The sequence below is a fragment of the Ictalurus punctatus genome, chromosome 3 (genome assembly GCF_001660625.3).
Source record: "Ictalurus punctatus breed USDA103 chromosome 3, Coco_2.0, whole genome shotgun sequence".
NCBI classification, from domain to species: Eukaryota; Metazoa; Chordata; class Actinopteri; order Siluriformes; family Ictaluridae; genus Ictalurus; species Ictalurus punctatus.
Genome location: NC_030418.2, coordinates 10151108 through 10178305, shown reverse-complemented (window position 1 = coordinate 10178305; position 27198 = coordinate 10151108). Strand labels below are relative to the sequence as shown.

Genomic DNA, 27198 nt, shown 5'->3' with positions numbered 1-27198 from the left:
ATAATAATAATAATAATAATAAGTAATGCTACTACTATTACTACTACAACTAATAATAACAATAATACAACATAAAAAGATAGAGTATTAGTAACCATTAGGCCTGTCAATCAATAATTATTTTTAATTGAATAAATTACATGATTTGCCAATTAATTAATTGGATTAATCTAAATTAATCACATCAATTTTGGCTGAGGAATTAACCCCCCCAAAAATCATTTAAAGTCATAACTGTATTAGATGAGAAAAACATTGGAAAAACATTTTAAAAAGTAGCTTTAGAAAAAAAATATTTTATTTGATTCAACATGGAATTGATTACACAAACTTGTAGGCTATATAGGAGGGCACAATTTGAAATGCTTCCATCAACCCCTTGTCTTCCAGCATATTAACAGGCCTACAGTCCACAGCAATCCATTTAGCTATCACATTTGCTAGTTTTTCCAATGTAGACTTAATAATTCTGTGCTGCCTGCTCTTGGTCAGTGTGGTTTGTGCTAACTGTACAGCTCGTTAAACATGCTTTGAGTTCAGGTGGTATTTCAGGCTAGAACTGCTTTGATGATATGAAAATTCCTTATTGCGGATATTACAAAAACTTTGGTCTTAGCAGTGCTTCCATCTGGATGTGTTTTGAATTTAAAATTTCCCTTCCGAGGGCCAAGCCGAGTTTGGCCGTCATCTTGCATCATGCTCGTCACAGGGCAACTGCATGCAGTGTAAGATGACATACAGGTTGGGGAAGGGTGTAACAGGGTGCATTAAATGCGTTAATCATTTTTAACATGTTATTTTTCCATAATTCATCACACTAAATTAAAGAGTTAAACTGACAGCCCTAGTAACAATTTCATGGGGATAATTAAGCCTATCATGTTTAGTCCTTACACCCTTTGTACATCCCTTATACACTCAGAATAAAGATAAAATGTATATGTTAACTGAAAACTTTTATGGCGTACGGTGACTCGTGGATAGAGTCTCTGGAATTACAATGAAACCTCTTATTATATAAAAGAGAAAATCATAGTGCCTGCGTAATGTGCACTAAGCTGGTCAGTGTGCTCTACCTTTGTATTATCAAATGCCAGAAGCAGAGTTCGGCCATTTGTGAGGAAGATCTCCACAGCATTGTCTCTGAGCTGCCACCAGCGTTTGTGCACCTCTTTTATCTCCTCATAAGTCCAGCAGAAGGATGCAGGCTCCGTCTCTCCCTGAGGAATCTGCTAATAAAAAAAAGCTCTTTAAGCTTGAGCCACTCATGTGTAGACACACATGTGACACAAAATTTTACCAAGATTCTGCTGAACTAACCTGGCTATTGCTGGCTTCAGACACATTGTCCTCCACAAAGTACATCCCTGATTTCCCTACAGACACACAAAACATTGCAATGGTTCATAGTATTTTCAGCTGGTGTTTTGTTTTTGTTGTTTTTTTGTTTTTTTAAACATAATGAGCTTACCCAGCAACAATTCTCCTGCAGTTTCTCTTGAGGGCGCTACATTCATACACTTCCTTGTGAATCTAAAAGGATGGACAAAACAGCATGTTTGAATACTTTCCTTCAATTGCCATCAAGACAGCAAAATGCTTTGTTTCCAGTAACACAAACAGATACATGATGCAATGGTGACATTTGTACAGTGCTAAAGTGGTACTACCTGATGGGCTCACTAGTGGCTTTATCCTTCACGGTTGAAGAATAAGATGAGTGGGTCTTCTCTTCAAAGAGGAAAGCAAGTGGGGCCTTGATAGGGTCTGTTCAGGGAACAAGATGCGACATTTACATAAACCCAATATCATAAAGCCAGCTGATATGTAATGCATTCCAAAATTCTTATCCTCACCTAAAAATAAGTCTGCATCTTTTTCTTGCCTTACACCCACTACCAATCTACCAGCTGCACACTATGCCTCTATTAATTTTTCATAGCTTTAGCCATAGATGAAAAACCTCATTGTGCCAGACATGTCAGTGGTGCAGTTACTTTCTCCACAAATGGCTGACATGACCCCCAAAAATTTTTAAGTAAAATTCTTCCGCAAAACTAGCAGGTGTTATCTTGCTTTATTATCATTACTGTCCAAACTTACATTTAACCTATATACTACTGCTTTGGCTGTTGCAGTACATAGACAAAATCAATATACAGACAATGCACATATACATTTACAGTATGTCACCCGCAACATGCAGGAACGTATGGCACCAGAAAGCAAATTTGTGAAATTTTGAACGCAGTCAATATTTTTTTTTACTGAGAGTTACAGATGCTGCTATAATGATACACTCACATCTCCATAGACTTGCACTGGCTTAGAGTTGAATTGTGCTCCTTTCAATATGACGGACTTGTTGAGATATCACAGTACCTGTACCATCAGCTAATGTGGCAGCTACCATTTTCATGCCCTTGGTAGCCAGAGTTCTCCTATCTACAACATTCTCTAACAGTCTGTCTAAAACACTTGTTGTTTATGTATGGCAATACTGTGTACCCTCTGGTTTGCAGCGGTCCTTTAGAAGATATTTATTAGGGATGGTGAGGTAGCATCGCTGAAGACGCCTGCGCTCCCTGTTGGGGCCCTCAGTGGGATCCAGCTGCCATGATGTTGGGTAAGACGACTGGTCATACCACACTGCACTAAAAGGCAGACAGACAGGCGCGCGCACACGCGCACACACACACACACACACACACACACACACACACACACACACACACACACACTTACTTACTTCACAGCACTAGTAATCTTATGGATATTGACAAAAGTCTTGTGCTAAGGCCTAATTCAAACTCCACAAAATTCTGCACCCAAATTTGTCTCCCTCCACTGGTTTCTTGTAGCCACCCGCATCAAATTGAGGACCTTGATGCTGACGTACTTGTCTGGAACAGCATCCCCCTTACCTCAACACTCTCCATTAGGTTTATGTTCCCTCCTGCAACCTGTGATCAGTTAATTACTGATGCCTGGTAGTGCCTACACCGGGAGGCATGAGGTCCCTTTTCAGAACCTTCAAACTGGCTCTCCTTCAGTGGTGGAATGAACTTCGAAACGCAATCCGGAAAGCAGTCGCTATCTTCGAAAAATGTCTAAATACCCACCTCTTCTGTGAACATTTAACACCTAACCCCCCCCCCCCCCCCAAAAAAAAAAAATCAGAATTTACACTGGTTTTTATACCTCTACTCTGTGCACTTTGCTCCTCTAACACTCAATTAAAAATCTTTTATGGTAGCACTACTTGTATTGTTCTCTGCTTGATATATTGCTTTGCTTATTTCCTCATTTGTAAGTCCCTTTGAATAAAAGCGTCTACTAAATGAATAAATGCAAATGTAGTTCATTATAAAATGAAACGAAGTAAAGTGACTTAAGGGAAACTGAAGTGAAATGAAATAAAATGAAAGAAATAAAAACAAATAAATACTCAAAGTGAAAACAGGAAAGACAAGAAGGTTCTGACCGATCATGGGTGAGTTGCTGCACCAGCTCTTGCCAATGGCGGCTGGCACTCAGGTCAGTCTTGTAAAGGCTCCGGATGTGCTGAATCACCTTCTTCCTTTCGATACCTTGTCTAAGAGACATGTTCTGAGTGATGTCTGCTGCAATCTTGGAGATGTCCTTTGACTTACCATCCAGCCTCTGCATTAGACTGCAGAGGAAATATTGAGGTAACATATACAGTATAAACAAAAGTAAAGAAGGGAACAACTGATGGCTAAACTTTGAAAGAATTTAACTCACATCTTTTGGGCACTGGCTAGTTTTTTTTCCCATGCATCTTTGCTTGTTCTTGCCTCTGACTCATATTTGAGTTGCTCCTTAGAAGGAAAAAAAAATACAGTGTTGAAATGACAAAGAAAAGTATATTGTCGTTCGTTGTTTCTTTTTGGGGAATGATCTACCTGCAATTAAAAAAACTCATGTTCCTAGAACTTAGGGATGTAAGGAAAATCTGGCAACCTTTGAGGAATTAACAATAGATAGGTAATAATAATAATCTGAACAGGCCACACAGAAACTCAACTTAAGCACCCCCTTAGCACAAGTCTGAATATGAACAACTGGTCTTGTATATGTACTGTGACATCTTTGAAACAGCTTAACGTACAGGTCTACCACACTCAGACTTTGGTCATACACAATATGTTGCTACGAAGTACAAAGCACACATTGTCTAGAATGCCTTTGTATGCTGAGCTAAGAGTCTTATCCCAAACTCGTTTCAGCATGACAATGCCCCTGTGCACAAAGCAACGTCCATAAAGACATGGTTTGTGAAGGTCTGTGTTAAAGAACTCAAGTGGACTGCACACAGATCTGACTTTAACCCCACTGAACACCTTCGGTATGTGCTGGAGTGCTTGTCTGACATCAGTGCATGAGTTCAGTAATTCAGTAACTGAATGGCCATAAATCCCCATAGCCACGTTCCAAAATCTAGTAGAAAGCCTTCCCAGAATATTGAAGGCTGTTATAGTAGCAAAGGTTTTCCTTTTTTAGAGCTGTTTGAGTGGCCTACCTCTCTGATGGCCTTGAGTAGGTCTGGTTTGGGTGGTGCAGTTGGAGGGATGCAGCGATGACCACACAGCTTCAGCGATGTCATGAAGGTGTTAGCAGCTGCCTGTTCTTCCTTAGTGAGTCTCTCTTTGTGGTCATGAAGCATCTCATACAGGTATAGAGCCAGCTTGGGTCCATGCTGTTAAATATAATATGATGTTAAATTCAAGTTATACATAAAACATACACAAATACTGTATATACAGTTGCAATCAAAAGGATTCAATCCCCATTGCAGGTTTATTGTCAAAATTTACACACTTTCAGCTGTTTGCAATAAACAAATCAAACAAAAGCAACTGAAATAGTTCAACACAACAAATACTTCAAGTGGTTTCCCCAAATTCAACTGAAAATGCAACATATAATGATTTCTCCAGTTTCAAAATTATTCAACCCCCTTAATAGAATCCCTCACAGCAGCACAAATATCTCAAGCACACCTGATGCAACTAATCAAGGGTTGCATTAGTTGCACCAGGTGTGCTTGACCTGGAACACATGAAATACCTGTGTGGACAAACTGCGAAACATGTCAGACATTCAAATCGTGAATTTCAAAGTTATCAGGATATCTACAATTTACACCCATAGTAGAGCCTGGGTATATGCTTGGGGTAGATCTTATCGGGGCATGTCTGAAAAGTGTCAAACAAAATGAGTATCTTATGGTAATAGTGGACTACTATAGTAAGAGTGGAATTATTTCTGCTATGGATGCCCAGAACTTCACAGATAGGTGGCATATGGCATACTTATAAAATAAATCTTTAAATGGTGGGGAAAGCTGGTCTATTTGGTTTCAAATAGAGGGCCACAGTTGACTTCTAGCCCGCTGCACAACACGTGCAGAAAATAGGGTGTTATCTGAAAAAATTATCCAACTGAACAAATCAACAAGACTCTCAAAACAATGATAGCGCCATGTTAATGACCACCATCATACCTGGGACAAATGGTTCCCTGAGTTCTATTTCACTATTAACACAGACAAAAGAGTATAGGGTTCACTCCAGCAGAGGTAACCCTTGGCTGAAAACCAATGGACCACTAGAACGACTTCTGTATTGCCCACTTAACCATGAGCAAGAACCACATCCGACTCTACAGAGATGCCAGTAACTACTCCAGCTTGTAAAGTCCCAAGTGGGAAAAGCTCAGGCCAAACAAGGCAGGTATTACAACAGCCAGAGAAAGACTGAGACCCATCAAGAGGAGGAACTGGTCTGGGTGAGGACTCACCCATTGTCTAGGCCGAGGAAAGTTTCTCTCGCTAAATTAGCAGCAAAGTGTATGTGTCCTGCTAAGGTACTTAAACGGTTATGCCCAGTGACTTACCGTAAAATTCCTAGACAACCCTGACTAATGTGGCATCCATCTATCATATAGAGAAGTTGAAAAAGGTTCATTAGGTCAGCTTTACACCAATGGTGGAATTTAACCAACTGGGTTACAGGTTGTTGTATTTTCGCACTTATCTTGTAAGGGGTAACCTTAAGTGAGGAGTCTCTGCTCAACATATGCAGAAGAAGCACACTAGGAAGAAGACTGACTTTCTCCAGCACAGGTGTCTAGCTGAAGTTAGTTTAAGTTTATGTTTATTTAACTTGTTCATGGTTGTATGCCTTATAGTATCTGTACTGTTGGGAATGTTTTATAATATTACAGGCTGGAATGCTCACAACGACCTATATGTAACAAAAGTTCAAGGATAATAGAAGCATTTATGGCTTTGTTCTGTTTGCTACACACTGATTAGCCATAACATTATAATCACCTGCCTAATGTTCTGTAGGTCTTGTGCCACCAAAACACATGCACCTGGCCATAAAAAAAAAAATGCGATTAATTAGACCAGGCCAGCTTCTTCCATTGTTCCATGGTCCAGTTCTGATGCTCACGTGCCCATTGTAGGCACTTTCGGAGAAGAACAGGGGTCAACATGGGCACTCAGACCACTCTACAGTTGCACAGCCCCAGGAGCAAGCTGTGCACTTGCACTGTGTTCTGACACCTTTCGAACATAGTCAGTATTTGTGCTATAGTAGCTCTTCTGTATGAATAGACCAGACGGGCTAGCCTTCAATACCCACATGCATCAATGAGCCTTGGGCACCAATGACCCTGTCACCGGTTCACTGTTTGTACTTCGTTGGAACACTTTTAATAGGTACCAACCACAGCATACCAGGAACTGATCCAGTTGACCTCTGACATAGTTGCCTAGCCATTTGTCAAAGTCGCTCAGATCCTTGCATTTCCCATTTTACCTGCTTCCAACATATCAACGTCAAGAACTAACTGTTCACTTGATGCCTAATATCCCACCCCTTGACGGGTGCGATTGTAATGAGATAAATCAATGTTATTCGCATCACCTGTCAGTGGTTTTAATGTCATGGCTGACCGTCGTATGTCTACATGGGAGATTTTTTGTTCTCCCCTTTATTGTGTAGTCCCATTGGTAGCATCTAGAGTGACCAATGGCAGTGACTTTCTGCATTTCATCTGAACTATTTTAGGATTTATCTTCAGTTTCCCGATTAACCTCGGCCCCGTAGCTATGTTTTCACCTATCACCAATGTGAAAAACTAATTGCCCCCTTAAAGATAAAATCTGGTTGTGCCACCTTTAGCAGCAATAACTGTAACCAAATGTTTCTAATAACTGGAGATCAGTCTTTGGCTTACTTCTAGAACTAGGATTTACTCCTATGCTTTGAATCATTATCTTGCTGCATAATCCAGTTGCACTTACTCAAGACAGTTGCACGGACTGAAGACTGGACATTCTCCTTTAGGATTTTCTGGTAAAGAGCTGAATACATGTTTCCCTCAATTACTGCAAGTTGCCCATGCCCCGAAGCAGCAAAGCATCCCCACACCATCAGACAGCCACCACATACTTGACCATAGGTATGATGTTCTTTTTCTGGAATTCTGTGTTTGGTTTATGCCAGATCTAACGGAAGCCCTGTCTACCAAACAGTCCCACTTTTGACTCATCAGTCCAAAGAACATTCTACCAAAAGGTTTCAGGTTCATCAAAATGTGTTTTGGCAAAAGTCAGACGAGCCTTGATGTTCTTCTGGGTTAACAGTGGTTTTCGCTTCACCACTCTTCCCTGGATACCATTTTTGCCCAGTGTCTTTCTGATAGTCGAGTGACTTTTACGGATGCAAGAGAGGCCTGTAGTTCCTTTGATGTTGTCCTTGGCTCTTTGGTGACTTCCTGGATGAGTAGTTGCTGCGCTCTTGGAGCAATTTTGGAAGATCTGCAATTTCTGGGAAAGTTCGCTATTCTTTTGAGTTTTTCCATTTGGAGAGAATGGCTCTCACTGTGGTCCTTTGGAGTCCCAGAGCCTTTGAAATAGCTTTGTAACCCTTCCCAGATTTATGCTTTTCAATCACCAACTTCTTACATTTACATTTATTCATTTAGCAGACGCTTTTATCCAAAGCGACTTACAAATGAGAAAATACAAGCAAATCATCATTTTTGGAATTTCTTTCAATTTTGGCATAGTTTGTTACTGTATAAGACCTTTTAACCAACTTCATGCGGTTGAAAAAGTTCTATTTAAGTGTTGATTTGATTGAACAGGGTTGCAGTAATCAGGCCTGGTTGCATCTAGTCTAGCAGAACCCCATTATGAATGCAGTTTCATATATTTGGGGAATAAGTAACTATGGGGGCAAATACATTTTCACACAGGCCCAGTTGGTATTGGATAACATTTTTGCTTTATTAAATAACATTATCATTTAAAACCTGTATTTTGTGTTTACTCAGTTTGCCTTTGTTCTATCTTAGATTTTGTTTCAATTTCTGAAACAATTTAGTATGAGATGTATACAAAACTAAGAAAATATACTTTTTCACAGCACTGTATACAGCTTAGATGTTGGTATCCAACACAGGTGTTAAACTTTGTTGAGAACAGGATCAAAACCATGAAACAAAAAACAAGGATCAAAAGGCTAGGTACAGTACAAACATTCACACATCTTTGCCTTTGAACAAAGACGCATGAGGGGTTTAAATTCTAAATTAAATCAAAGGTAAAACAGACAACTATGAATAATAATGACACGTGAGGGAGACATCCAATAACAGGGGTGGAGACCAGACATAAACCATAACATAACAAACATGTAGACAGTAAACAAAGCCAATGTCACTGAAAAACACGGAAGCGCACACTGTTGTGCTTCAGGCACTTAAGGAACGCGCTGCTCACTCCGGCATTCAGCGCGAGGGGAAAGCCGTGACAGCAATACTCCTACTAATAGTAGTAATACTACTATTACTACTATAGCTGCTAATCCTAAATAATAATAATAATAATAATAATAATGATAATAATAATAATGTCATGCAAGACGTAAATCAATTAAATGAAATAATACATAAATAAATAAATAAATAAATAAATGAAGTGCTGTGATGGGTCACCTCAAGTCCAGGGCTGAGAATTTCTCTGAGGACGTCAGGATGATTTTGCTCACAGACAAACTCTAGTGCTTTCTTCCTGTCCTCTAGATGAAGTGCAGGACTGAGTGTGTGCACCAGAAGCCGACCAATCTGAATCCGGAACGTGTCCCTGCAGGACCAGAGGATGCGACACCATTGCTGTCGTGGTGCTCCACTGTGTCCAGTACTGCCCTGAGGAACAAAAAGCCAGTCAGACCCACTGTGCTGACATGCAATGTATATGTGATCTTTAGTGCCTGTGTATTTAGCTAACTTGATGACAGACTGGAGATGGAATATATTTCAAATATATCAACTTGTTTCACTTTTTTATACACAAACATAATACAATTAAGCAAGTAAAATCCTACCACAATCCGCGGCATGTTTAAAAATGCTGAGCAGGCCCAATTGACCTTCGTTTTGGAAGAATCCAAAGCTATCATGGGCACACTGAATCTGGACATTTGAAGATTAGAAAAAAATTCACCTGGTCTTTTTTTCAATCTTCAACTGTCTAGTTTTAATTAGTCTATGCACATGATTCCTGCTCTTGGCAGAGAGGAGTGGAACTCAATGTGGTCTTCTGCTGTTGTAGTCTATCCACCTTAAGGTTAATTGCTTTGTGCATTCTAAGATGCTTTTCTGCTGACCACACTTGTAAAGCGTGATTATTTGAGTTACTAAATCCTTCCTGGCAGCTCGAAACAATCTGGCATTTTCCTCTGCCAGAGAGAAACAGTTGGTATATATTGTAACCGTAGTTTTGACAGGTATAGGTCAAAGGTCAAAAAGATACACATTCTAACTCTCTATATCTAGATCAAAGGTCAAGATCATAAAAATATTTATAGTTATGTTAAATCTGGATCACATCCATTCGTTACCATATATGGTGCGGCCATGTGTTTTCCACCCCACACACGTTGCACACATGTTCTTTCTAACACTCTGTGGTAGGTCATAAAAATATATATAGTTATGTTAAATCTGGATCACATCCATTCGTTACCATACATGGTACGGCCATGTGTTTTCCACCCCACACACGTTGCACACATGTTCTTTCTAACACTCTGTGGTAGGTCATAAAAATATATATAGTTATGTTAAATCTGGTTCACATCCATTTGTTACCATACATGGTACGGCCATGTGTTTTCCACCCCACACAAGTTTCACACATGTTCTTTCTTTTCACATAGAATATGAAACTCTCTGAGGTAGGTCATAAAAATATATATAGTTATGTTAAATCTGGATCACAGCCATTCGTTACCATACCTGGTACGGCCATATGTTTTCCACCCACACAAGTTGCACACACATGTTCTTTCTAACACTCTGTGGTAGGTCATAAAAATATATATAGTTATGTTAAATCGGGTTCCCATCTATTCCTGACACAAACGTTACTAGTTATGTTAAATCGGGGTCCCATCCATTCCTGACACAAATGTTACTATACATGGTACGGCCATGTGTATTACACATCCAAACAAAAATATGACACACACAAACGCACTTTATTTTCACATTATTTAAAAGGAATTTAAGTGTTTTGTACTAAATTACCATAATTATGAATACAAGTTGTTAAGTTGACAATCATTTTTAAAATTACGTTTCTCCATTTAGATTGTCTGCACTAGAATGCAGTCTTTTAAACCAGGAAAAATGACTGCCTTTAAGTTTTATAACAATAGTAAGTAAAATCCAGCGTGATTTACATTACAAATGTCATACGTAACATCTCTGCAGGATTTATAGACGTTAAAGCACTGAATGAAATGAGCAATATAGACAAAAAATAAACACTCTGTGTCTACTACTTTTATCTCTCTCATAGAACTATCCATAGTTCAAAGGCTGTGGAGCTAGAAGGCTACCTAAAGTGTAGATATTCAAATTACACTGCTAAATATGACTAGCATTAGGTACGTGTACTAGTGCAAAATAGTCCATCAAATGTATTAGCAGGTGTAGCCTATACACGAGTCCACTATTGGTCATATCACTATTGAGAACATACCCCCAAATTCATTGCTTTAGTAGAATTTAATGGTAAGTGAAATGATAATCACATTGTAATGTCCTTAGTATTTGTTCAGTCTACAGGTCCTCTAACACTCTGTTAAATGAATAAATGTAAATGTACTACAACGTAAATTTAGTTTTAAATCAATTAATTCAGAAATTACACACAAAGTAGATGTAATTATCAACATTATTATGTCAACACAACTCATCAAAATAATGTGTACAACTTTAAATATTTAATTAATTCAATAAATTAGAATTTTTATCTTGCAACCACACATTAAATTTAGATTGTGGGGGTTTGTTTTGTATAGAAAAAGAAAAAAAAAGTTTTTACATACCTTCTAAATAGGTCCCTTTAGGAGGTAAACGTTTTAAAGACGGTGTTTTATAAGAAACTTTTTAATTATATTTAATTAATTTATTACATGCCTTCTAAACCTAACCCTTTAGGATGTAAAATGTTTAAAGTGCTGCTTAAAAGAATCGAGAGTTTTGTTTAAACTAGAAGACACATTTTCCGGCAATGTCTTGTAGGCCTATACACAGTGTCCTACACATCTGAAGTGTGTGTGTATGTGGGTGTGGGGGTGTGCGTGCGTGTGTGGGGGTGTGTTAGAGAGAGAGAGAGAGAGAGAGAGAGAGAGAAAGAGAGAGAGTGAGTCATGTGTTTCCTGGGGGTTTGCTGACCAGAACGCTTACAGTGTGTTTATGTTAATGCATTAAGGGACGAGTCGTGTGTTTCAGGGTTTAACGATCCCTACCAATGTGTACATTTGTGGTTTAAGTGAATCTTTGTTTCTGAAATTACTTCTGTGGTAATTATCAGTTTGTGTAACTAATCTATCAGAAAATACTAGACCTGGTGACTGAATGTCGTAGATGTATTAGAATTTTGGACATGTTATGCATGTGTAGCTCCCTATGTGTATGATCTATGTGTAATCCTTCTGTCAAGAAATGAACAGACTGAGGTTTGTGAAATAATTGAACTATTTATTGGCTACCTTGTTGAGAAAAACACTGTGATGTGTAAAACATTTCTACAGTCCTTCAAGGCTGTATGATGTCGTTGTTCTCTTTTACTGAAAGAAAGGTCAAAACCATTGGTGTTATTCGTTGTGGAGACTGAAGTGACAATATGTCTGAAGAAAATGAAAATATGTATTACATATCCTACCTTCTAACCAGGTTAATTTAAGGGTGAAAAAAACCTTTTTTTAAAGACGGTGTTTTAAAAGAGTCGTTCATTTTGTTTAAACTATAAACAAGATTTCAGAAAATGGTACGCCAACGAGGATACTTACACAGAACTATCGCTAAATACATAAGCTTTTGTCTATGCTTTGACATCCCATGTCCCAGCAGTACATTTATGACCTCTGATGACCATGTGGGTGTGCGGGGGTGGGTGTGTGTGAGAGAGAGAGAGAGAGACACAGGTTATTATAACAAATTATTATAAAGTATGAGTTGGTAACTGATCAACAAAGACTGTACTATCATTTCTAATATAATGCATTAAATATGGACCACTATTTTCACTGAAATATTTCAGAGATTTTTTTTTTTTTACACTAGTTTACACTAAATGTCTAATATTCTGTTCTGTTGGAAATATGCCTGAACTGTTATCCCCATCCCACCCACCCCCAGATCAGGAGTGGGTAAAGACTGGTGATCTGATCTATATTATATATACGTGTACCTTAGATAATGCCTCTCTGAACGCCATGGTGGGACGTTCCCGAGCTGAAGTACTGTACAAGTCCTAAGCATTAGATCAGCCCAATTACTCTTGTATACTCTTTCCATTCCATCGTGATCTTTGCCTAACGAAGCCATACACAAACATATTTGACATTTGGGGCCTAATTCTAAAATCACCAGATACCTAATGCACAACCGTTTTGTCTTGCTGCCATCACAAAATAAAAATGTTTAAACCTTAAGTAACGTAGTCACGGAGGGTGTATATATTTTTCCACACTACATGAAGTTTGGGGATCCTTATAGACTGTGGAACAGAAGTGTACTCAGTGTGTCTCCACCGTTTTATTTCATATTGGAGTACAAACACTTTTCTTTTTTACCATTAAGGATGAAACACTTGTTTCTTTTAAAACACCATCTTTAAATGTTTTTCTACCTCCTAACTAAACCCTCGGACTTAAGACACGATCTTTGGAGCTGTTGACGCCCTGCTCAGGGTTAAACAACAACGTCTTTACATTACCTTCATTAATAAATTGTCAAACTAACCTCTTGGTTTTTTTTTTTTTTTGGAGCAAAAGTCAGGTCCTCTCTCATTTCAACAGGTCCTCTTGTTATTGAATATACAGCAATCTTCTAAGGGTATTTAGGATTCCTCGGAGCAGACATTGTATCCTCGTTGGCGAACCATTTTCTGAAATCTTGTTTATAGTTTAAACAAAATGCACGACTCTTTTAAAACACCGTCTTTAAATGTTTTTCTGCCTCCACACGCACGCACACCCCCACACCCACATACACACACACTTCAGATGTGTAGGACACTGTGTATAGGCCTACAAGACATTGCCCGGAAAATGTGTCTTCTAGTTTAAACAAAACTCTCGATTCTTTTAAGCAGCACTTTAAACATTTTACATCCTAAAGGGTTAGGTTTAGAAGGCATGTAATAAATTAATTAAATATAATTAAAAAGTTTCTTATAAAACACCGTCTTTAAAACGTTTACCTCCTAAAGGGACCTATTTAGAAGGTATGTAAAAACTTTTTTTTTTTTTTTTTTTTTTTAACATTTCTTCGGGTATATCAATGTTTTAGAGTATTTATTTCAGTACATTTTTATTCAAAAGTCATGCCATTTTCTCAAAAGTGCAATCAATAAAGTTTAATTTATTTCACAAGCTTACATTCTGCTCATTTATTTTCACATTCAACCATCATGTATTTTCTAACAGCGGAGCTATACAAAACAAACCCCCACAATCTAAATTTAATGTGTGGTTGCAAGATAAAAATTCTAATTTATTGAATTAATTAAATATTTAAAGTCGTACACATTATTTTGATGAGTTGTGTTGACATAATAATGTTGATAATTACATCTACTTAACATTGTGTGTAATTTCTGAATTAATTGATTTAAAATTAAATTTACGTTGTAGTACATTTACATTTATTCATTTAACAGAGTGTTAGAGGACCTGTAGACTGAACAAATACTAAGGACATTACAATGTGATTATCATTTCACTTACCATTAAATTCTACTAAAGCAATGAATTTGGGGGCATGTTCTCAATAGTGATATGACCAATAGTGGACTCGTGTATAGGCTACACCTGCTAATACATTTGATGGACTATTTTGCACTAGTACACGTACCTAATGCTAGTCATATTTAGCAGTGTAATTTGAATATCTACACTTTAGGTAGCCTTCTAGCTCCACAGCCTTTGGACTATGGATAGTTCTATGAGAGAGATAAAAGTAGTAGACACAGAGTGTTTATTTTTTGTCTATATTGCTCATTTCATTCAGTGCTTTAACGTCTATAAATCCTGAAGAGATGTTACGTATGACATTTGTAATGTAAATCACGCTGGATTTTACTTACTATTGTTATAAAACTTAAAGGCAGTCATTTTTCCTGGTTTAAAAGACTGCATTCTACTGCAGACAATCTAAATGGAGAAACGTAATTTTAAAAATGATTGTCAACTTAACAACTTGTGTTCATAATTATGGTAATTTAGTACAAAACACTTAAATTCCTTTTAAATAATGTGAAAATAAAGTGCGTTTGTGTGTGTCATATTTTTGTTTGGATGTGTAATACACATGGCCGTACCATGTATAGTAACATTTGTGTCAGGAATGGATGGGACCCCGATTTAACATAACTAGTAACGTTTGTGTCAGGAATAGATGGGAACCCGATTTAACATAACTATATATATTTTTATGACCTACCACAGAGTGTTAGAAAGAACATGTGTGTGCAACTTGTGTGGGTGGAAAACATATGGCCGTACCAGGTATGGTAACGAATGGCTGATCCAGATTTAACGTAACTATATATATTTTTATGACCTACCTCAGAGAGTTTCATATTCTATGTGAAAAGAAAGAACATGTGTGAAACTTGTGTGGGGTGGAAAACACATGGCCGTACCATGTATGGTAACGAATGGATGTGAACCAGATTTAACATAACTATATATATTTTTATGACCTACCACAGAGTGTTAGAAAGAACATGTGTGCAACGTGTGTGGGGTGGAAAACACATGGCCGTACCATGTATGGTAATGAATGGATGTGATCCAGATTTAACATAACTATATATATTTTTATGACCAACCACAGAGTGTTAGAAAGAACATGTGTGCAACGTGTGTGGGGTGGAAAACACATGGCCGCACCATGTATGGTAACGAATGGATGTGATCCAGATTTAACATAACTATAAATATTTTTATGATCTTGACCTTTGATCTAGATATAGAGAGTTAGAATGTGTATCTTTTTGACCTTTGACCTATACCTGTCAAAACTACGGTTACAATATATACCAACTATTTCTCTCTTCTGCCCTCTCAACAAGGCATTTCCACCCACAGAACTATGGCTCACTCAGTGTTTTTTGTTTTCTCACCATTCAGAGTAAACTCTAGAAACTGTTATGTGTTAAATTCCCAGGAGATCAGCAGTTTATGAAGTACTCAAACTAGCCCTTCTGGAACCAACATCCATGCCACCATCAAAGTTATAGAGATCACACTTTTTTGTCATTCTGTCATTTGATGTGAACATTAACAGAAGCTTTTAACTTGTATTTGCATGATTTTATGCATTGTACTGATACCACATTATTGGCCGATTAGAAGTGCATGAATGTGCAGGTTTACAGGTGTTCCTAATAAAGTGTATGGTGAGTGTATAGTATAATGTATTAAACAAATGTATGATATGAATCAGTGTGGCATGTGCCACTAACCAGCCCGATTTTTAGGCCCTCCATCATGAGCTTGAGAAGATCTTTCTGGAAACATCTCATATCAGCGAGTGGGAAAGGAGCAGGATGTGTGATGCTGTTCTCCTGTGATATTTGCTCAGCATGTAATGGTGTGCTCACTGTGTGATCAGGAGACTCTGGAAAGTTTAGTAGGTCAAGGAAATCCTTACTGTTGTCTGTTGAGTAATAAGGTATGCACAAAAAGCAAATTAATCAGTGATATTTTATGCAGAAACATAAGTAGCTGAATATAGACTCCAGTTCTGAATTTTTACAGCCATCTAAGCATCAACAGATTAGCTACAGCATCTAATTTAAAATAAATTAAATTAACTAAAATATGTATTTATATTTATTATAAGATAGTTATTTAAAATATTAATCTTTCCAAATTATTAAAATTATTTAAGAATTGTGTGGGTATTTCAAACCAATTTCAAACTATTCATTCACCGGTCTTCTAGGCTCAATAATCATAATAGAACATTTGTCTATTTGTTCAGCAAATTAGCCATGATTTAATAACCAAATATCACCCTGAGTGTCTAAGAGTACCCACTCAAGAGTATTATATGAAGGATGATATTTCATGTCCACATTATCCCCACAAAAATGAAAGAGATAGTACAAAAAGTTGCTGGACATATATAAGAGAGGAAAGAACAAGAGGTTTACCATAGTATATTATTCTGTTGACAGCCAGCACCACAAGTCTTTGCAGCCTCTGAATAAACTCGGTCTCACAGGCTCTGATGGGGTTTTCCTGACTCATTCGCCGTTGCATCATTTGGGTAAGCTCATCATTGGCCACAGAGCGCATCCGCATCAGCAATGAATCTGATTGTACTAAGGAGAATTTCTGCTGGCCTGGGCCATATATACACATACACACAAATAATACATATGGTCAGTCTGATCAATCCTGGAGTGACAAGTAAAGAACATTCATTTTTCAGACAATCAACGACTACTGAAATATAGGAAATCTCTTGGCGATGCTAGAAAAATCTATTTCTCCACCTTAATAGGAGACAACAAAAACAATTCTAGATTCCTTTTCAACACAGTAGCAAAATTAACTAGGAATAAAACCACTACAGAGAGAAACACTCAATCATTACATAGCAGTGAAGATTTCATGAAATTTTTCAATGATAAGGTTGAAAATATTAGATGTGAAATACAGGCCATTAAATTAAAACTGGACAGTACTGTAATAAACCCATTACATGACAATGTAGCAATATCAGATCAATGTTTAGAGTGTTTTGCTCCGCTTAGAGAGACCGAACTCGCTACATTAATCTCTTCAGCCAATTCATCAACTTGCATACTAGATCCCGTACCTATATGTTTGTTTAAACAGATTGGTCCAGTAGTAATTGAGCCACTTCTAAATATAATCAATTCTTCCCTAAGCAGTGGCTATGTACCTAAATCACTTAAATTAGCAGTTATTAAACCCTTGATTAAAAAACCTGATCTTGACCCGTCTCAATTGTCCAACTATAGACCAATATCAAATCTCCCCTTCATCTCTAAGATTTTAGAAAAGGTTGTAGCAAAGCAGTTATGCTCGTACTTAGATAGGAATAACATTCATGAAATATATCAGTCAGGATTTAGACCTCATCATAGCACAGAGACAGCGTTAGTTAAAGTAGTAAATGACCTTCTACTGACTTACGATCAGGGTTGTGTCTCGCTGCTTGTGTTACTCGACCTTAGTGCAGCTTTTGATACTATAGATCACACTATTCTCCTTGATAGATTAGAAAATGTTGTTGGTATTAAGGGAACAGTCCTCTCCTGGCTCAGGTCTTATCTCACCGATCGTTATCAGTTCGTAGATGTAAATGGTGAATTCTCCATGCGTACTGAGGTTACTTTTGGAGTTCCACAGGGTTCTGTTTTAGGCCCACTGCTCTTTACTTTATATATGCTACCCCTAGGTCAAATTATTCGTAAACATGGAATTAGCTTCCACTGTTATGCTGATGATACACAGTTGTATGTTTCAGCGAAGCCAGAGGACAGACATAAGCTTAGTAAAGTTGAGGATTGTGTAAAGGACATTAGACATTGGACGTTAATTAACTTCCTTCTGCTTAATTCTGATAAAACAGAAATACTTTTATTAGGCCCACGTGTAGCTAGAAGTAATCTTTCTGATCACATGGTTACTCTGGATGGTCTTTCTGTTTCATCATGTGCAGCAGTTAAAGACCTTGGAGTGATTATTGACTCCAGCCTATCATTTGATGCTCATGTAGATAATATTACTAGGATAGCCTTCTTTCATCTCAGAAATATTTCTAAAATAAGAAACATATTGTCACTACATGATGCGGAAATACTAGTTCATGCATTCGTCACCTCTAGATTAGATTATTGTAATGCCATACTGTCTGGATGTTCCAGTAGGAATATAAATAAGCTCCAATTAGTCCAGAATGCAGCTGCTAGAGTCCTAACTAGAACTAGAAGATACGACCATATCACACCGGTATTATCAATACTGCATTGGCTCCCAGTAAAATCTCGCATTAATTATAAAATACTCTTATTAACCTATAAAGCACTAAATGGTCTCGCGCCACAATATCTAAGCGACCTTTTGGTTTTATATGATCCGCCACGCCTACTTAGATCAAAAGATGCAGGCTATCTGACGGTACCTTGAATAGTGAAGGCTACAGCAGGGGGAAGAGCTTTCTCTTATAGGGCCCCACAGTTATGGAACAGTCTTCCTATTAGTGTTCGGGACTCAGACACAGTCTCAGTGTTTAAGTCTAAGCTTAAAACGTATTTGTTTACTCAAGCCTACCCTGACTAGATTCTGTTCTACTTTCTCCCTCTCTCCTTTCGCCGAGCCCCACACGAATTTATGGAGATACTAGAGATCCAGATCCTTTCTGCCTCTGGATGGAGCTCAAATCTTCTTTAATTCCAGACTGCTGGGACTACGGCTGCTCTTAACGCCATACAGACTTCATATAAATCCATAATGAACTTTTTCACAATATCTGTTGTTACCCAGATGAGGATGGGTTCCCTTCTGAGTCGGGTTCCTCTCAAGGTTTCTTCCTCTTAAAACATCTTAGGGAGTTTTTCCTTGCCACCGTCGCCACTCAGTGGCTTGCTCAGTTGGGATAAATTCACACCTTTAATTTCTGTATACCGTGTTGATATTTCTGTAAAGCTGCTTTGAGACAATGTCTATTGTAAAAAGCGCTATACAAATAAAATTGAATTGAATTGAACGACATATCTGGTAAATCCAAACCACTGTATATTTAGGCTGCGTTTGAGGCAAAGTTCTAACTTGTAATTCCCCGTCTACACAACCAGTAAAAGTGGCCGAAAACGATCGCTCAACTTGAAATTTCAACTTGTCAACTTGGAGTAGTCTTCCCCGTATACGGAATGACGTCAAATCAACTTGGCCATGCATACTGTAAATAGTGTAATGTACCCCTTATGTACTTTAAAATTAGTTTATAACAGTATTGGCTTTAGATAAGTTAATATACAGACACAGTACTTGGTTAAATGGATAACACTGACCATATAAATTGCTGTTTGGAGAAGGTAATCATGAACATTAGAGTTAACTAATGTTAGCTGGTTAGTTTGTTCCTAATGCTACTCATTATTGTCCACTGGTTACTTTGTTGCTAAGTCACTCGCATTTTGTAATTTCAGTCCAAAATGTTGCGTGAATGTTTGAACTTCACTATAATAAACAGCACCAGTAGCCACTCAGCCCTGTAACTGTAAAAGTGTGCTAAAGTAGCTGTTTATGAGCTTTGCATGCTCTGACCGAGCAAACAAGAGGCATGCTTTCATGGAGGCATCTGTGTTTTCTTCCAAATTTACATTTTGAACATGTCAAGGTTGGAAATGACATTATTACAACTTGCAAATTACCACTTACAAGGCACCACAGGCACAGCATTATATGTTCCTGTCTTTCTCAGACACAGAACATGAAAGCCATATAGGAGGACATGTAGGAGGTTAATGCCTTTCTCTGGCATTCAGTCAAACATGCAGCAGATTAAAAATAAATTAATGATCACACACTTAGGCACCAGTAATATCTTCATGTACTTGGTAAAGTACAAGCAATCATGCAGTTAAATAAGTGGGGTGAATCATACCCCCATTCTACTGAAAAGTTGCTGTTGCATTTTTAAAGGCTAATCCATGTTTCCACTAGTTTGAGAACCAAACCATTAAGTAATCAGAAGTCTGACTTGCTTGAGTTTCAATTCTAGAACACATTTTACTATCTAAAATACAATTCTTCACAGACAGTTCTGAGACATTGCCATGGACAACAATGCAACTCCTATTTAGTTTGTAGCAACTTCAAGTAAAATCACGTATTCATTTTTGCAATATTGCGATATTTATTATTGTGAATTTTGGTGAACATTATTTTTTAAAGCGCCAAGCACTATTCCAATCTTGTTTTAATAGCAGACATGAAATTCCTTTGATTTACTTAAGTTATTCTAAGGAAAAACACCCCTGCCCCAAACCTTCTATTAGTTCCTGGTTCCAGACCAGCAGTGCTGTAATTGAACTGATTTTACAAACTATGACAGTACATTTTACAAATGCACTGACATTGGAAGCACTGACAATGCCTCATGTTGCCCAAATCCTAAGTGCTCTTGTCTTTACTTTGCTGCCATTATTTAACTTCTAGCACCAGACTAATGTAATATCCATATACATTACCTTCAGGTCGTATATAAAACCACCTATTTTATCACAAATCTGATGTTTCCTCACTAAAAATGTGTCAGAAGGACCCTAAAACACACCGCAATCTGTCATCACTCTGGTTGACACCAAATTGCTTTGCGTCTCATTTGCATAAAGGTTGCTCAACTTTGATGCATCAATCACCCTATCCACTTTGCTTCACTAATGATTCCTTCAGGTACTATCACCAGAAATTGCTTGCTCTTATTGAAAATGGAATAATATCTGGATGCTTTGTTGCGTCACTCTACTGCCGGTGTGAGTGCATGGTATGAAACGATTCTTTTGCAGTGGAAAAGCATGGAACCAGCTGTGGAACTTCCTGTGAAGTAAATCTTTTGCCAGGAGTTCCTTGCCTGTGTCAGCATTTAAATTATAAAATTTTTTGGTCAATATTCGTTTGTTGTATCATTTTTATTTGCTGTATTTTTCCACTTTCCTATTCTGCCTATCTTATCTATCTATCTATCTATGTTTGCGCTCCTCAGTGAAGTACCTGCTGAGAAACCTGAAGGAGCTCTGACTATAGGCATGTGAACCTAGCTAGGCCTTTAGGGGCACCAGCAGCTTTAGTTAGGTGTATACCAGGAGCCATGGCACTGGACATACAGTGCTGATGCATCCTGATTTCTTCTGTTTTTGTGTATCTCATATACTAAATAGTTTTAGATCTTCAAACGAAATACAACATAAACAAAGGCAACCTGAGTAAACACACAATACAGATTTCATTTTTTTATTGAAGCAAAATAAGTGGTCCTTTGGAGTCCCAGAGCCTTTTAAATAGCTTTGTAACCCTTCTCACACTGATGTAATTCAATCACCTTCTTCCTAATAATTTCTGGAATTTTTTCAATTTTGGCATAGTGTGTTACTATATCAGATATTTTAACCAACTTCATGCTGTTGAAAAAGTTCTATTTAAGTGGTGATTTGATTAAACTGTGTTTGCAGTAATAAGGCCTGGTTACATCTAGTCCAGCTGAACCCATTATGAATGCAGTTTATTAGATTTGGGGAATTAGTAACTATGGGGCAAATACATTTTCACACAGGCCCAGTTGGTATTGGATAGCTTTTTTGCTTCAATAAATAACATTATCATTTAAAAACTGTATTTTGTGTTTTCTCAGGTTGCCTTTGTTTTATCTTAGATTTTGTTATAATTTCTGAAACAATTTAGCATGAGATATAAACAAAAACAGCAGAAATCAAATATTTTTTCACAGGACTGTATGTAGTGCCAAAAAGGTCTACCCAGTCATTTCAGCCAATTATTATTTACAGACCCCCAGGGCCATATTCTGATTCCTTTGTGAATTTGCGTATTTCATCTGTTTAAACAAAGCATTAATTTTTGGAGACAATAATATTCATTTTGTTAATCTGGAAGACCCTCTGAGAACAGCAGCTGTGTCCATTCTAGATTCAGTAGGGGTTAGTCAGAACATAATAGGACTCATAATGGTGGTCACATTCTTGATTTAATTCTAACATTAGGATTAAATACAGAAAATATAGTCAAATTTCCACAGTCTGAATCTATCAGATCATCTAGTCTCATTTAAAATGTGTCTTAGTCATAACATATGCACCATGCCATGCTACCGTGTCAAATGTGCATTCATGTCAGCAACTGCACAGAGTTTATCAGAGTTTAATCTCCCAGAGTTATCAACTATGACTGGATCATCATCTGACCCCACAGAACTTGATCAGACAACTGAATGCTTAAAGTCAATGTTTTGCTACACTCTAGATAATGTAGCTCCACTTAAAAGTAAAACAATTAGAGAGAAAAAACTAGCAACCTGGTATGACGATCACACACACACACACACACACACACACACACACACCTTAAAACAGATAACTCAAAAATTAGAATGAAAATGGCATCAAACTAAATTGGTAGTATTTCAAATAGCATGGAAGGAGAGCCTCCTGAGCTATAGAAAATCTCTTAGGGCTGCTAGATCAGCATATCTCTCCACCCTAATAGAAGATAACAAAAATAATCCTAGATTCTTATTTAAGACTGTAGCAAAATTCATTAGGAATAAGACCACCATGGAAACATGCACACCACAAAATTAAGACCTTTTAAAAACACACAATTTGATAACCAACTCTGTAGATAATAATATACCAGATCAGATCTAATTTCCTCATCAAAATCATCAAATTGTATACTAGGGCCCTTACCTAGATGTTTCTTCAAACAGATAATTCCAGAAGCAATCGAACCTCTGCTAAAAAATAATAAATTATTCCCTTAGCAGTGGCCAGCATTGGGTAAATTACTTAAAATAAATAAATAAATAAAATAAAAAAAATAAAAAAGGAATCCACTACAGATTACTAATTACTACTTTAAAAATGTAATCTGATTACTGCATGTAAAAAGTAACCAGATTACTAATTACTTTACTTTCACATTACTTTCAAAACCTATCAAATCTACAAAAATAGAATACAAAGTGAAACTCATAGTTCTTTCAGTAATTTCATCACATGCACATCACACCGTGCATCTTTAACCATGTGACAATTAGCACATGTAATAAACTCCCCCTCTCATCAAAATAGGCTTCATGTGAAAACCATAATAAAGTTCCTGGTTACACAATTGCACTTTTTGTATATAGAAAGGAATTATGCATAATTGCACCTAGACGAGGATGCGTTCCCGTTTGAGTCTGGTTCCTCTCAAGTTTTCTTCCTCATATTGCATCAGAAATTTTTTCCTTACCACCGTTGCCTCTGGCTTGCTCATTTTGCAATTTTAAATTTTAAATTTATATCCTGAATTTATATGTTTCTTTAAAACTGATTTGTGACAATTTCCATTGTTAAAAGCACTACCGGGCTCTACAGTGCGACCATTTCACTTGCATTTGCGACTGAAAAGTACTTGAAATATTTAGGCGCAGGTGACCCGTTCGGAGTTGTATAATACAATCGGAATAAAAACTACAGGAAGTCCAAAATGCGCAACAGTTACTTTCGCACAGCTTTTCATCACCTCAGTCAATCGAACAAGTGTGCAGATACTGCAAAGAAGCCAGTATGATGAAAAGAGTAATACGGTACATCATCTGCTTCTCTCAACTTCCCAATCTCACAAACCCCCATCTTTTACTGATCACTCAAAATGACCTGAACCGGCAACTATGACATGCTTGTGTAGACACAGCGGCGTTGGGCAGAATAAAGTAATAATAATATTGTTATTAATAATAATAATAATAATAATAATAATAATAATAATAATAATGGTGGGGTTTAATTCAAACTTATTTATTAAATAATTCCTCACCAATCATAATCAAGATTAGCAATTGTTCAGTCTACAAACATACAGTACGCTCTTCACCAACTTTAATAGACAGCGCATTCACTTCATTTAAGCTCGGGGTTGCCAGATATCAGTAGAAAAGTTAACCCCAGTTTTCATGTTTTTAACTAATCCCCCCAAAACACAATATTATCAGCAGACATGGCAACATTGTACTGTGGGAACTGATCTAAAAGGAACAACTGATGAACAAAAAACAAATAAAATGTAAAGACAGAAAATATAGTTATAAATAAATAACTGAATATAAAAAATAGACATTATAATAAATTCATAAATAAAAAGAGAAATGAAATAATGTTTAATTACAATAGGTTGCGTTTAATATCAATTTGAATATCTTAGTAGGCTATTTCCTTAGAAGGCTATTATCCTTCTTTTTCCAAATATGGATCATTTTTATATTAGTCTACTTTTAATTAGGACTCTTTACTGTTTAAGATTTAAAAATTAACATTTTATGCTAGTTTATTTATCAATTATCCAACAGTATTTCTCATTGCTATTATTTTAATTAAAAGTAACCATGAGCAGAGAGCTTACATTTAACTGTTTATGATAGAACTCCTGATTAAAGCTTAAAGAAAAATAAAGATTAATACTTGGATCAGTTTCGGTCGATCAAGATGACAAGAAATCATATTGGCTGTAAAAATCCTGATCAGAGCATCAGTAATGAACACCATTAAACTAAAGCGCTTTGCATCTGGCAGATAAATGAACTCACCCAATCACATCCTACATGAGATTATTCAGATAGGCCTATATACACATTATACACAGAGCAGTTCGAGACTTGGCTTTGGAGAATTTGGAAAATGGCTAAAAGTGTAGCTTTAAATATATTTAAGAGGAGCAGACCTCAAAGACTGAACATTGAGATTTTTTGTGTTTGTTTGCAAGGTGGAACAGGTTAACAGTTGTTTTTTTGCATACAGCCTGTAAAATTAACAAAATATTAAATTTAGTTTATCAGAAGGTAAATTAATTTGTCATGGCTCACACTATGTTCCTAAATTCTGTCATAATTGTCAAGCTCAAGTTTTCTCATGCCTACTTGCGTGTAATATTGTGGCACATTAACATTACCATCTCTTAAATAAATAAATAAATAAATAAACTTCAACCGTGTTCCTACATTTTTGCAATTAGGAGTATAAGTTGCCCTAAAAAAGAAGTGTTACCGTAGAGCCCTGCGCTATACAAATAAAGTTGAACTGAACTGGAACAACCACAGCATCAGTGGAAAAGGGCCTTCAGTCCACAGCATACAGAGTCAGTAATGTGAGAGAAGATGGTGTTGTCTATTAGGATGTCAAGGGGCCAAAAGACTACCTGTTTCGGAGGCGGGAAAATAGGAAGAGAATTCACTTGGGAAAGGAAAGGGCTATCCAGGGACAGGAAGCTGAATGCACAGGGTATCTGGAAATAGGAGCAGTAGTGCTGCCGAGGTATACGGAGAATTATGGAGTCTTTCAGACCCACTGAACCTTGAGGCAGGTAAGTTTTAAAACACAACAATTTGAGTATATGATTGTAATCATATTGATATAATATTTGATTCCCACCTTTATCCTTAAGGACAACCAGTCAATCCACATTTTCATCCTATTTATAGCCCCATAAAGCTGAGTCAGGTAAACATCTTTATTTAGATATGCATGCTGGGGTTTCACTTTGAAGTTCCATAATGGATTCAGTCAAAATACATGCAGATGAATAATAGTGACCAAGCCAAACCAAGCTATGTTCAAACTTTTCAGGATATAGAAAACTCAATGATGGTTAGGAAACTCATAGAAATTTCTCATGGAGCATACCCTTTGAGATTTAATAACTTTTACAAAGTATATAATACATGGACAATATAGAGACTCAAACCATTTTACTGTGCATTAACAGATCTGAACTATGTTTACATGGCCAATTCTCACCTGCAATGCTTTTGCGTTTCTGATGGACAGTGTGCTGCAGGGAGACAGAAGTGTGGACAGAGGTGCTCAACTTCCGAGGGTCCTGATTGGCCGTTGTCTTAATGAAGTCAATGGCTGATAGGAGTACACGGAACTGCAAGGCCCTAGCCATTTCTAATTGGTAGACGAGCAGTAGTTTTAATGGATAATTTGCTAATAATGTTATAATCGTTTAAGTACTTAATGACAAGTGTTATTTACCCTGAGTGCGATATACTTTGCTGCCCTGCATAAAACCCAGCAAAGTGATGAGATCCTCAATGATGCGAAAATACTGGTAGCCAGATGAACTGCAGGCATGGATGGTTACTGCCACCAGCAGCTGCTGTATGTCACATACAAGAAGTCTGAAGTCATTTTGAGGAATCCTGTAAAAAGTAATGCAAACATGACACTTAAATATAGTATTTTCATTTTATATTAAAACAATACCTTTAACCAAACTGCACAAGCAATGCAGCTGCTCTTTCATATCACCACCTAACCAAACCCCCATGCATTTAAGATAATTAGATAATTATATTAGACATTAACCTAGGATTGTTCTTCAAGGCTAAATCATGGTTTTCTTATTAAATTATACCCATGTAGATAAAAGCATACTGTGCAGGAAATTATACTTCAGTTAAGCTAGAACTAGATAGGTAAAGGTCGTCATGACAAACTTTGATGTTGGCTGAATTCAGCCTGAAAGTTTAAAATAGTCATCAGTTTTAAGGTAATGTGCATCTTAAAAGTAAAGCCTAACTAAGAAAAACTATAAGAAATGTTTGATAATACCTTTCAAATTCTATTTGAATTAATATAATTTTTTAAAAAATCAAATTCTTTAATTTCCTTAATGATTTTTTAATACAATTTTTTAAAACCAATATTCCCCCTTGCTCTTGGTAAAATTCTGAAGAAAAGCCTTTTCCACTCCTTTTCAAATAATTAAAGAACTTTGAGTTCAGCAACAAACAAACTAAAAGAATTAAATAATTGATACC

General features: G+C 37.0%; 1 protein-coding gene across 8 annotated transcripts in view; it reads right to left on the bottom strand.

Moving 5' to 3' along the window:
• lyst (lysosomal trafficking regulator) overlaps nt 1-27198 on the bottom strand; it is a 227188-nt gene that overhangs the window by 74439 nt on the left and 125551 nt on the right. For 7 of the 8 annotated variants that reach the window (XM_053679574.1, XM_053679575.1, XM_053679573.1 and 4 more), the window contains 13 exons: nt 26411-26577; nt 26171-26323; nt 16778-16969; nt 16085-16278; nt 9037-9246; nt 4544-4720; nt 3766-3842; nt 3485-3673; nt 2509-2654; nt 1671-1767; nt 1472-1533; nt 1321-1376; nt 1077-1232 (listed from right to left, as the gene is read on the bottom strand). In XM_053679574.1, the coding sequence (XP_053535549.1) occupies nt 1077-1232; nt 1321-1376; nt 1472-1533; nt 1671-1767; nt 2509-2654; nt 3485-3673; nt 3766-3842; nt 4544-4720; nt 9037-9246; nt 16085-16278; nt 16778-16969; nt 26171-26323; nt 26411-26577 (1876 nt within the window). The remainder of the gene's footprint in view (nt 1-1076; nt 1233-1320; nt 1377-1471; nt 1534-1670; nt 1768-2508; nt 2655-3484; nt 3674-3765; nt 3843-4543; nt 4721-9036; nt 9247-16084; nt 16279-16777; nt 16970-26170; nt 26324-26410; nt 26578-27198) is intronic. The other variant, XM_053679571.1, reaches the window with a different exon arrangement.